At 34.4% G+C, this 13,809-nt stretch overlaps 1 protein-coding gene across 2 annotated transcripts in view; it reads right to left on the bottom strand.

Annotated features, from left to right (window-relative positions):
* Pawr (pro-apoptotic WT1 regulator) overlaps positions 1 to 13,809 on the bottom strand; it is a 105,743-nt gene that overhangs the window by 30,091 nt on the left and 61,843 nt on the right. For both annotated transcript variants that reach the window (XM_071609665.1, XM_027919728.2), the window contains one exon: positions 11,153 to 11,284. In XM_071609665.1, the coding sequence (XP_071465766.1) occupies positions 11,153 to 11,284 (132 nt within the window). The remainder of the gene's footprint in view (positions 1 to 11,152; positions 11,285 to 13,809) is intronic.

The following is a 13,809-nucleotide window of genomic DNA, read 5'->3' as shown; positions in this document are numbered from 1 at the left end:
TCTTCATCTGTTTTTTGAGACAGGCCCTTGGTGAGGCAGACCTTGAACTTGAGATCCTCCTGCTTTAGCCTTCAAGACACTGGAATTATGGGCATGTGCCACTGGACCTGGCTTAACTTTCCATTTTTAAAAACTACATTCTAGTTATATCATAGACTATTTTTTTCTCTCTTTTCTGGAAAACACAGTTAAGTGTTAAGACTAATGGAACATGAGATTAGCAACTTAATATCAAAACAATATGAGGGGAAAAAGTTCCTTTTTAAAAAAATTTTTTAAAGTTATAGATGGACACAATATCTTTATTTTGTTTATTTATTTTTATGTGGTGCTGGGGATCAAACCCAGCGCTCTGCCACTGAGCCACAACTCCAGCCTGGGGGGAAAAAGTTCTTTATGTGGTACTTGCAAGTTTTCAGTAAACTGAGACTGTTTTAGAATAAAAATTACTAATAAGATACCACTGAGTACACAAACTGATAAGCTTCAAAAGTAACTGAGATGATATGTATTATTCTTTTTAAATACTTAAAATGTTTTACATTTTTCAGCCCAGTAAGTTTCTCTCTGGAAAACTGATCAAAGAAAATAATTCAAAATGCAAAAAGGTTTAAACTATATAGATGTCAATTCTAGAATCACTTACAATAGTAAAAATGTTAAGCACTGAGGAATTCCAATAATAGGAAAGTTGTAGAAAACATTAAACACATCAAAAAATAAATAAAATTCTATGCCACTGAAAATAATATATAGTGTTTTGAATAAAAAAATAAAACTGCTTATGCTGCAACAACAGAAAATAACATCTTAGAAATAACCCCAAAATTATAAATATATATTCCTTTCACCCAACAATTTCAGGGAAGGATTTTATCCTATAGATTTTATACACAAATATGCAAAATAACACATGTACAAAGTTTTTCATCACTGTATTACTTATAATAGCAAAACATAAACAAACTGAATAGTCCTCAATAGTTAGAAAAATTACAGTGTAGCTATAAAATGGAACATTCACATTTGTAAAAAAAAAAAAACAATAATAGGGAAGTTCTTTATGTACTATTGCAGAAGTCTGTACACAGTCTTAAGCAAAAAAGACAAGATGCAAAATAGCATGCTTAAATACTGTATGAGTAAAATGTGAAAAATAAACACATGTGGGTTCGGGAAGACAAGATGGAAGAGATGAGATAGGCTGCAGATCTCAACTCCTCAGGGAATCAGAGCAATAAGAAAACAGCTGATCAGAGGTGGGTGACAGAATGCACTGATTCACAATAACTGGAAGGTTAGAGACTTTAAGGGACCTGAAAAATTTGGTTACTGGAAGAGAAAACAGGGAAGTATTTGTTAACCATTAATAAGCATCTGCACTATCAGGACAGGTCTGGGGGGAGGAATAACAAAGGCAGAAAGAAGAGGCAAAGATGGCAAGCTTACTTTCAAAACAGTGGTAGAGAAGAAAGACTGAGTTAAGTTAGGACAGGAGTTCAAAGCTACCTTGTAAACAAGAAATGCTTCATTTTTTCTCAATTCACTGGCAGAGAACTGTGCCAGGCAGCCATTTTGCAGAGACCACATCTAAGATTAGGAAGCAATTAAATCTCTACACCTTCATCCCACCTATAGATACTAGTTAATAATATCATAGGAAATGCCTTTGACACAGGTAGACAGTAACCTGTGCAGAACTGTTGAGACTGGAGGACTGACAAGCATCTGCAATGGGTGTAGGGTGAAGTAGAGAAGGGTACCCCACACTTTCAGAGTGTGTGACAGCTATGGAGCTGTATACTAATGCAGGACTCTGCCAACCACTTTGCTGGTAAGGGCAGTGCCTAGGGAGCAATGCAAGCCTCTGTTCCCAGCCACCCCTGTGCCACCACAGTTGGCACAGTTGTGTCATGACAACACCCCCACACTCCAGCCACAGGCCACCATCCTGCACCCTGAAGCCCCCCAGCAACTTACCCTCTCCTCCATGCCCAGCCACTACCCACTAGCATCAACAAGCTGCTACCCCACACCCCAGCTGCTGTAGAGCCCCATGCCTCTTCTGTGTGCTGCCTCACCCAAAGCATGAAAACTACAAATGGATGAGCTCACATCTGTTTTATAACCAGGACAGCGTGCGAAATAAATTTCTCCATTTTAAATATCTCAGAAAAAAAATGAATCTTTTCATGATTATTACTGCATTTTTAATAGTTACAATTAATTTTATGTAGTCTTTCCATTGGAATTTTTCTTGATACCACTCTTCTCAGCTCCATTCTCTCCCTTCTCTTTTCCTTCTTTATTTCCTTATTTTTTCTTTTTTTTCCCTCCCCACACTTTTTTCCTTTCTTTTTTTTCTCTTCATCCAATATACGTTAGTATAGGTACATTATCACTAATGCTTAGCTTTTCATCCTATTCTGTATTACTTCACACCCACTTTTCTCATTGGTTAGCAGAATTATACAGATCATTAGCAGTAAGTTTGTTTTTTTTTTAAATATGCTGATATATGGTTTGTTCTTAAATTACCATGGTTGCTGGACCCAGTGGCACATACCTGTAATCCCAGTGGCTCAGGAGGCTGAGGCTGGAGGATCATAAGTTCATTGTCAGCCTCAGCAACTTAGTAAGGCCCTAAAGCAACTTAGTGAGATCCTGTCTCATTAAATAAAATATTAAAAAGGTCTGTGGATGTGGCTCAGTGGTTAAACACTCCTGGTTTCTATCCCCAGAACCAAAAAAAAAAAAAAAAAAAAAACACTGTGTTACTGGCAGTTACTCCTTCCTCTCAAAGCAGTGCTGGTGGTGGATCTTAGCACTTTTATTGATCTGATATGATGTGTTGATACTAAGATATACCAAGTCCAGGGGTTATAATGAGATTCTTGCTCACCAAAAGACCCTCACACAAACGAGGAATAGGAATCCTTCACAGCTGATGCACAAATCTTAGGGTCTGAGAAAACAAACCAACAAGATACCTCCAAAAGTTTACAACCACTGAACAACAAAATCCACAAACATTAAAGTAGACAAATGCCCCGAATTTAAAAAGCTGACTGCTAAAATGATCAGTGAGTTAAAAAGATCTAAGAAAGGAACTAAGGGAGAACATATGGGATATGAAAGAGTATTTCAATAGATAAGAGTTTCTGAAGCAGAACCAATCAGAAATCTTGGAAATTAAAGGCACAATGAATCAAATAAAAACTTAGTAAGGTTTCTGCAATTGATTAGTGGACAGAATTTCAGAAGTTGAAGACAAAGATGAAACATTCAGATGGAAGGGAAGGAAGGAGAGGGAGAGAGAAAGTGAGAAAGGAAAGGAAGAGGAAGAAAGAAACGATAATCAGAATACCTAAGAACTCTTGTACAGACAAGATCGGGCATGTTCAGAATGGTATGGCCATAGACTCTAAAACTCTTACACAACAATAAGAGACCTAACTCAAGCCTCATAGGTACCTAGGGAGGAGCAGAGATATAAGCCACTGGTTTGGTAACATATTCAGTGAAATAAGAGCAAAAAAAAATGTCCAAACTTTGAGAATGAGATGGACATTCAGATACTGGAAGCATTTAGAACCTCAAATAGACAAGACCAGAAAAGAACCTCTATACAACACATTGTAATTAAAATGCCTAATATACAGAACAAGGATAGAATTTTAAAAGAGCCTTAACATCAAACCACAATTAGAAGCATACCAATCAGAATAACTTCTGGTTTCTCAGCTGAAGCTACAATCCAGGAGGGCTTAGCAGTAGGTAAAGCCCTGAAAGAAAATAACTGTCAAACAAGATTGCTATATCCAAGCTATCCCTCAGAATCAAAAGAGAAATAAAACCCACTCAAGATAAGCATAAACTAAAGGAATTCATGACTTCTAGACCAGCATTACAAAAGATAGTTATAGAAATCCCTACAGAGAGAAGATTAAAACAACCAAGAGAACCCAGGAAACAATAAATTTCATTGGGAGAGTAGATAAGCTAATGAGAATAAGAATCAAAATCAAATACTGGAAAGGAATCAAATTGGCAGGAGGTAATAATATACCTCCTAAAATAACGCTGACTGTATATGGTCTCAATTCTCCAATTAAGACATAGACTGGAAGACTGAATTAAAAAACAAGACCCTACTATATGATGCCTACAATAAATATCTCTAAGACAAAGACAGACATCCACAGGCTGAAAGCAAATGGATGGAAAATGATATTCTATGCAAATGAAACCTGAAAATAAGCAAGAATGGTTACTCTAATAAAGCTGACTTCAAGTCAAGATTAATTGAAAGAAACAAGAAGGTCACTATATACTGGTTAAAAAAAACACTCCAACAAGAAGATATAATGACAATAAATATTGATGCCGCAAGTGTTGGCGCACCTAATTACATAAAACAAACACTAATTGACATAAAGGTTCAAATAGATCCTAGTACAATAATACTGGGTGATTTCAATATACTTCTCTCACCAATAAATAGGTCATCCAGACATAAAATCAGCAAAGAAAAAACAGGCTTAAATATAATACAGGCCAAATAGACTAAACTGACTCTACAGAATACTGCATCCAAAAATAGTTGAATATGCTTTCTTTTCAGCTGCCCGTGGAACTTTCTCCAAAATACATCATAGTTTATGCCACAAAGCAAGTCTTAGCAAACAAACAAAAAGTCCATATAATTCTTCCTTCCATCTTTAAATATTATAATGGAATGAAATTAAAAATTAATGGCAAGAAACCTATAGAAACTACGTAAGTACATGGAAATTGAATAGTACACTTTTGAATGATGAGTGGATCATAGAAGAAATCAGGGAAGAAATTTTAAAATTCTTACAATCTAATGAGAACAGAAAGACAACATACCAAAATCTCTAGAACACACTAACGGCAGTTCTAAGAGGAAAGTTTATAGTTATGACCACCTATATAAAAGATAAAAAATTTTAAAAAATCCCAAATTAACAACCTAATGATATATTTGAAGGCTTTAGAAAACCAAGAACAAACCAATTTCAAAACCAACAGAAGGAAACAAACAAATGTCACCAGAACTGAAGTTAATAAAAGAGAATTTTTTAAAAAATACAAAGGCTCAATGAAACACAGTTCATTCTTTGAAAAGCTAAATGACACTGATAAAACCCTTAGCCAAAGAAAGAAGACCCAAATTCATAAAATTAGAGATGAAAAAGGAGCTATCACAACAGACCACTGAAATCCAGAGGATCATCAGGGACTATTTTGAAAAGTTATATTCTAAAAAATTGGAATATTTTGAAGAAACTGATAGATTTATAGACACATACAATCTACCAAAATTGAACAAAAAGGAAATAGAAAACCTAACCAGAGCAATAATAAGCAATGGATTGAAGTAGTAATAAAATCCCTCCAATAAAAGCAAAGGACTTGATGAATTCATAGCTGAATTCTACCAGACACTTAAAGATGAATTCATTCCAATGGTCCTCAAATGATTTTATGAAATAGGGAAGATATGTTCTCAAGTTAATCCCACCAAGCAAATTATTACCCTGATACCAAACCAAATAGGATATGTCAAGGAATGAAAACTACAGACCAATATTCCCTGATGAAAACAGATGTAAAATCCTCAATAAAACAAATCAAATTCAACAACATATTGCAAAGATTATACACCATGATGAAGTTGGTTTCATTCTAGGGATGCAAGGATGAGTCAACATATACAAATCAGTAAACACAATATACCACATAAATGGATCGAAGGGGAGAGGAATCACACGATCATTCTAACAGATGCAGAAAAGGCCTTCAACAAAATTCAGCACCCATTCATGAAGAAACAAGGGAAAAAGGAGGACCTTACCTCAACATTATGAATGCTCTAGATGACAAACCCAAAGCCAATTTCATACTGAATGGGGGAAAAGTGAAACTATTTCCTCTAAAATTAGGAACAAGACAGTGATGTGCACTCTCATCCTTACTATTCAATATAGCATCCTGACATTTTAACCAGAACCATTAGGCAAGAGATGGAAATAAAGGGGATATAAATAAGAAAGGAAGAAGTCAAATTAACACTGCAAATGATATGATCCTGTATCTAGAATATGCAAAAAGCTCCACCAGAAGCCTGGCAGAAAAGATAAACAAATTAGCAAAGTACCAGAACACAAAACCAACATAAAAATATCAATAGCTTTTATATACACCAATAATAAAGCTGCTGAGAAAGAAATCAGGAAAACAATTTTATCCACAATGGCCTCAAAACAACAACAACAGAAACAAAACAAATAAACAAAATCCAAAAAACAACAAAAAAGCCCACTTAGGAACAAATCTAAACAAAGAGGTGAAAGATCTCTCCGATGAAAATTAAAGAACACTGAAGAGGACATTAGAAGACAAAGATATCTCTCAAGTTTTGGCTATGTGATCTATAATTACCATCAAAATACCAATGATATTTATCAGAAAACTAGGAAAAGAAATCCCAAAATTCATATGAAAGAATAAAAGACCCAGAATAGCCAAAGCAATTCTGAGTAAAAGAGAGCAATACTGAATGCATCACAATATACCATTTCAAATTATACCACAGAGCTATAGTAACAAAAACAGCTTGGTACCAGCATAAAAAGAGACAAGCAGACCAATGGAACATGTAGACTCAGACAAACCCACACAGATATCTGAAAAAGGCACAAACAACATATGCTGGAAAAAAGACAGCATTTTAAACTAATGGTGGGAAAACTGGGTATCCATATGTATGTCCCTCTTACTCTGCATAAATGTCAACTCAAGGTAGATCAAAAACCTAGAAATTTTACAATTGCTGAAAGAAAACATAGGAGAAACACTCTAACAATATACAGGCAGGCAAAAATTTCCTCAGTAGGACTCCTAAAGCTCAGGAAATAATACCAAGAATGAAGAAATGGGGTGGAATCAAATTTAAAAACTTCTGTACAGAAAAGGAAACAAAAGTATAAACAGATGGCCTGCAGAATGGAAACAATTTTTTGCCATTTACTCTTCTAACATTGAGAATCTATGAAAAACTCAAAAAACATAAATAAAAACCCTGACCAATAAGTGAGAAAATGAATGAAAAAGACATTTCTCAAAAGTAGTAGTACAAATGGCCAACAAATATATGAAAAAATGTTCAATGTCTTTAGCAATTAGGGAAATGCAAATCAAAATTACACTGAGTGCCAGGGTTGTGGCTCAGTGGTAAAGTGCTTGCCTAGCATGTCTGAGGCACTGGGTTCAATTCTCAGCACCACATATAAATAAATGAATAAAATAAAGGTCCATAAACATCTAAAAAAAATTTTTAAAAATACTTTTAAAAATTAAACTGAGATTCCGTCTTATTCCAGTTAGCATGGCAACCATTAAGAATACAAACAACAATAAATACCATTGAGGGTATGGGGAAAAAGAAACTCTTACACACTGTAGGTAGGAAAGTAAATTTGTATAATCACATAGAAAATAGTATGGAGCTTCCTCAAGAAACTAAAAATGGAACCACATATGGCCCAGCCATATCACTCCTCAGTATTTATCCAAAACAATTAAAGTAACCGTATGTACAATAGTGACACATACACACCCATGTTTACAGCAGCACAATTCACAATAATCAAGTCATAGAACCAGCCTGAGTGACTATCAGTAGATGAATAGATAAAGAAAATGCCATAAATATACACAATGAAGTTTTATTCAGCCATAAACAAGAATGAAATTATGTCATTTGCAAGAAAATGGATGAAACTGAAGAACATCCAGTTCAGAAAAATAAGCAAAGCTCAGCAAATCAGGGGACATTTTTTCTCTCATAGGTGGAGGTTAGAGAGAAGGGGAAAAAAAGATCTCATGAAAATAGAAGGGAGACCAACAGAGCACAAGATGAGGGTCAGGGAGAGGGGAAAGCTAGAGGAAGCCTTGGGAAGTGAAATTGATAAAATTACGTTTTATGTACATGAGCAAATATGTCACAATGAATCACAAGTGTATATAATTATTAGGCATTAATAAAAATTTTTTTAAAGAAATACATATACAGACATATAAGTATGGATATAGAAAAATTTTTGTTTATAGATCAGTCCTAAAAGAATATACAAAAAAGGAAAGCATTAGTTATCTCCAGAGAAGGTAACCAAGTAGGTGAAGAAGCATTTTTATCATATATCCTTTTATGCTTCTGTGTTTTCTAGCATAAAACTATATACCACTTTTTAAAAATTAAGTTTAAATAAAAATGATTTTTCTTGTTGTTGTTTGTTTTTGAGAGAGGGTCTTGTGCTATATGCTCAGGCTGGCTTCATATTTACAATCCTTTGCCTCAGCCTCCTGAGCAGCTGGGATTACAGGCACGTGCCACAATGCTTGGCAATAAATTACGTTTAAAGTTTCAAATTTAATAAACTGTTCTTTAAAAAACAGAGCATAAAAGAAAACTGAACAACCAAAATAATTTCCCTTTTCTTCACATGCTTTATTATTTTCCAAATTTCATTGATCATTGAAATTTGCCATTTGATCAGAAATTCTCATTTGCAAAACTAATATAATCTAAAAAGTTTTTAATCTTTTTTTTTTTTTTTAAGAGAGAGTGAGGGAGAGAATTTTAATATTTATTTTTTGGTTTTCGGCGGACACAACATCTTCATTTGTATGTGGTGCTGAGGATCGAACCCGGGCCACACGCATGCCAGGCGAGCGCGCTACCGCTTGAGCCACATCCCCAGCCCCTAAAAAGTTTTAAATATGTATAAAATCATAGATAAAATATAAAACTTCTGAATTCTCATTATCTGTTAATACTATTTTGCATTTAAAAATTTTTAATTAGAAACTTAAAATATTCTAAAATTTCATAAAGCATACTGTCATGCCATACTCATATTACCATCCTGTTCATTTTTAAAGATTTGTTCCACCTAAGGGCTAAGATTCAGTCACAATACTGGGAATAGTCTTTCTATCTGTCCTATTCCAAAAGCTTTAAAGCAACCAATGACGTCAGTAGTTTTGTTCTCTCTCTCTGTTGTTGTTGTTTGGAGTTGTTTACAAATGTGTATCCTTTATGAGTCACAGAATATGTGAGTATAGATAGTAACTCAGAGAAATCAACTATATGGACAGAGTATTCCCTATTCCCACTCCAACTTTAATGGGGCAACTAGGGAGGCCCACAAGAAAATCTTAGCCTCACTCTCACTCTAAGCAAATAACTGGCAAAACAGACACTTGAAACCAAGGTTACCAATGAGTGATCAATAACTAATCCCAAATAATAATTTAAAGCATGCACAGAGGGTGGGGGGTAGGGAGTGGCGGTGGGGTGGGCCTGGAAAGAGACTAGAAAAGCTACAGCAAAGAAGGAAAATTGAATGAAATGAAAAGCTCTTCAGAGCCCGGGTCAGCTGAGTTAACAGTTGAGTTCCAAATCTGTCCATATATTTGGAAATAATATTAGACTGTGAGTGGATAGAGCCCTATGGCTACAAAAGAAAGCTCACTTTCTTAAGCCACTGCCTGAGGTTGGGTATGCCAGAGTAAGTAAGCATGGGAAAGAACTGAAACCAATTTTAGACTCAATGAATTAAGCTTTCATCTTGCAGGAAGTCTTCACTAAAATTTAATTTCAACTATGTTACACAAATGGAACAATTATTTTAGATAATGAACAGTCACAAAAATGCTGAAAGAAAATTGGCTGATAGATTATACCATGTTAAAATACAGTACTATTTTTCCTAGAATTGTGATGATTACCATCACAATTCAGCAGCAGCAACTTGGGGGGGATACAAAACAGATGAACCTATATCACTCCATGAAACTGCATGTCAATACATTCTGCCTCTGAAAGTAGAGGAGAAAGAAGTTTCACTTCTGTGGTTCCTAATCACTTCAAAATATTGGGCCTTCATTTACCTTCATAATCTTATATAAGTTGATATATTTCATCATTTTAAATCAATAAAATGGGGAGATGTGTATATTCCTCTGAAATTCTTTTTAAAGTGTTATAATAAAACACATTTAAAAAGTCAAGATAGAACTCTGAAAAGACACACATTAAGCTCAAGATCTCAAAATGCCACAAAAATAATTTAAGACCAGATTATATTAAGAATATTTCCAAATTACAGTTTAGATAAAAAGATTCTAGGGCTAGGAATATAGCTCAGCGGTAAAAAACATGCATATTAGCATGTTTAAGGCCCTGGGTTTGATTCCTGGCAAAACACACACACACACACACACACACACACACTTATAGTGATTTTTCTATATACTAAGACATCCCTTCTTTTTGAGGGGCTAGGGGAGGACACGACCAGGGATTGCACTCAGGGGCACTCAACCACTGAGTCACACCCCGAGCCCTAAGTCCTATTTTGTATTTTATTTAGAGACAGAATCTCACTGAGTTGCTTAGCACCTCACTGTTGCTGAGGCTGGCTTTGAACTCGAGATCCTCCTATCTCAGCCTCCCAAGCCTCTGGGATTACAGACATACAACACTATACCCAGCTACTGAGACAACCCTGTAACCTCTATTGCCAATCAAATTTTCTGTACCACAAAAGTCTAAAATAGCCGCTAATTAGAAAGTGAGTTAAAATTTAGTTTAAAAGTATAATTACACAGAAATATAGATATTCCTGGAAATTCATGATCTATATATTGTGCTTATGATGTTTAAACATTTGACTTTGGAGAAAATATTATGTTCAATTATTTGCTATGTGATTCTAACTCAAAAAGCAGCCTAGCATAGAAATGGTCACTCAATCCAATTTACTAATTCATACTTTTTTTTTTTTTTACAGCAAGGAGGTAATTGTTTTTCTTTTGTTATTTTTACAGTTGACGCTACTTAAACCTGCTAGTCAGTTGGCAAATACTCACTGATAAGAAACTAAAGCTAAACACTGCTTAAGTCAAAAAGTATTTGAATATAAGGAAATCAATGGTTAAATCTACTAGAAATAATTTTTAAAAGCTGCTGCTACCAAATGAGACTGAAAAAATTATTAACAACAACTTTGAAATTGTTGTTAAAATAGCTAGTGACTTCCTGATACTTTTAAATACTCACCGGTGGCAGACAGGAAGTGCCTGGATCTAATAAACTTACAGCTTCATTCTGCATTGTATTCTGCTGTGTAATTGCATCTTCTCGCTTCCGCTCTTTCTGCCCCGCTTCGTCATCTTCGTATTCATCTAAGCACTGAAAAAAAAGAAAAGTTTCCATTTTATTTCCAAGTATAACAGAATTATTAATGTTTTGATGATATATGAAAATGTATTTGATAGCATCAGAAATCTGTGTTCTTTTCAGCAATATACATACTTAATTCTTGTAAATTAAATCCTTTGCTCATACTTAATTCTTGTAAATTAAATCCTTTGCTTAAAACTGGTATCTTTACATTCATATGCCTGGCAACATATCTTTTCTCTAAGTTCTCATCACCAGAGACAAGGTTTCTTACAGGGATGAAGTTCACTTGTTCTTTATTAATCTTTCAACGAGTAATTTGTGTCTATCCTAAATGGGATAGAGGGTGACAAAAGATACATTAGAAACAAGTAATGTATAATCCTGTAAAGAAGATAAGATACATAAAGATAGCTTAGTGACTAAGGCCATTTTATAGTTTACTATTGCCTATGAGAATATAAAATTGGTACAACCACTATGGAAAGCAGGATGGAGATTCCTCAGAAAACTTTGAATAGAACAGAACCACCATTTGACCCCGTCATCTCATTCCTAGGTTTATACCCAAAGGACTTAAAATCAGCATACTGCAGTGACACAGCCACACCAATGTTCATGGCAGCAAAATTCACAATAGCCAGGCCTGTGGAACCAACCTAGATGCCCTTCAGTAGATGAATGGATAAAGAAACTATGGTATATATACTCAATGGAGTATTACTCAGCATTAAAAGAAAATAAAATCATGGCATTTTCAGGTAAATGAATGGAGCTAGAGAATGTTATGCTAAGCAAAATAAGCCAATCCCAAAGAACCAAAGGCCAAATGTTTTCTCTGATATGTGGGTGCTAATTTGCAATGGGGTGGGGGTGAGGATAGAGATATTCTGGATTAGAAAGAAGGGAGGAAAGGATGGGAGGGGGTTTAGGAGTAGGAATGATAGCAGAAAAATTATACATTATTACCTTATGTGCATACGATTACATAACTGTGTAACTCTACATAATGTACAAACAGACAAATGAGAAGTTATACTCCATTTACATATGATGTGTCAAAAATGCATTCTACTGTCATGTATAAGTAATTAGAACAAATTAAAACATTTTAAAAAACAAGAATTCTATGCACAGCAAAATTTCAAAAATAAATGCAAAATAGACTTTTACAATAACACCTGAGTATTTTTTAAAAGTTAAATGAAGTTCCTTACTAGAACAAAATGATACTACATGGAAATTCAGAACCTTTAAAGAACTTCTGAAGAGCATACGAAATGATAAATACATGAATAAATACAAGAAATTGTATTTTTCTAATTTTTGCCAATCCCCTTATTATACAATAAATTGTTTAAAGCAAAAATAAGAATATTTTGTAAGATTTATAACATCCAGAAAAGCAAAAAAGTATGGTAAAGAAACAAAGGCAGGAGGCAAGATATAGACGTGGCAAGGTTCTTACTCTTCATATGACAAGTTATAATAGTACACAAAAACAGACTGAGAAGAGTTAGTTATATGTAGTAAACTCTAGAATGACCACCAAAAAAAGCTTTTCAAATAGGTATGGTAATTAGCCAATACTGAAGAAAAATGGAATGATTAAAAAAATACCTGACCCACATGAAGACAAGAAAAAAAGAGGAAGATAGGATAAATAGAAAACAAATACCAAGGTGAAAGATTTAAATCTAACCTCAATAATTATATTAAATGCACATGATCTAGCCATTTCAATTGAAAGGTGGATGTTGGACCTCATTAACCTAGGTACATGTATGACTACACATACGGTGCGACGCTACATGTATAACCAGAGAAAAAAGTTGAGCTGCATGTGTACAATGAATCAAAATGCATTCTGATGTCATATATACCTAACTATAATAAATAAATTTAATTAAAATGAATAAAGGTGATGTTATGAGATTAAATAAACTCAAGACATACTAAATATTTAGAGATACAAATATTTTAAACCATGTCGACTAACTTGACTGACATTTATAAAATACTCTGTAAGAACCCTAAAGAGAGAAACAGAAGAAGATCTTAGAAGATGGAAAAATATACCCTGTTCATGGATAGGCAGAACTAACATCATCAAAAAGGCAATATTACCAAAAGTTCTCTATAGGTTTAATGCAATGCCAATCAAAATCCCAAAGGCATTTCTTGTAGAAATAGAGAAAGCAATCATGAAATTCATATGGAAAAATAAAAGACCCAGAATAGCAAAAACAATGCTAAGCAGGAAGTGTGAATCAGGCGGTATAGCGATACCAGACTTCAAACTATACTACAGAGCAATAGTAACAAAAACAGCATGGTACTGGTACCAAAACAGGCAGGTGGACCAATGGTACAGAATAGAGGACACAGAAACCAATCCACAAAACTACAACTATCTTATATTTGATAAAGGGGCTAAAAGCATGCAATGGAGGAAGGATAGCATCTTCAACAAATGGTGCTGGGAAAACTGGAAATCCATATGCAACAAAATGAAACTGAATCCCTTTCTCTCG

This window comes from Marmota flaviventris, chromosome 3 (assembly GCF_047511675.1).
Source record: "Marmota flaviventris isolate mMarFla1 chromosome 3, mMarFla1.hap1, whole genome shotgun sequence".
Taxonomy (NCBI): domain Eukaryota; kingdom Metazoa; phylum Chordata; class Mammalia; order Rodentia; family Sciuridae; genus Marmota; species Marmota flaviventris.
Note: the sequence above shows the minus strand (reverse complement) of the source record. Positions and strands in the feature narration are given on the sequence as shown.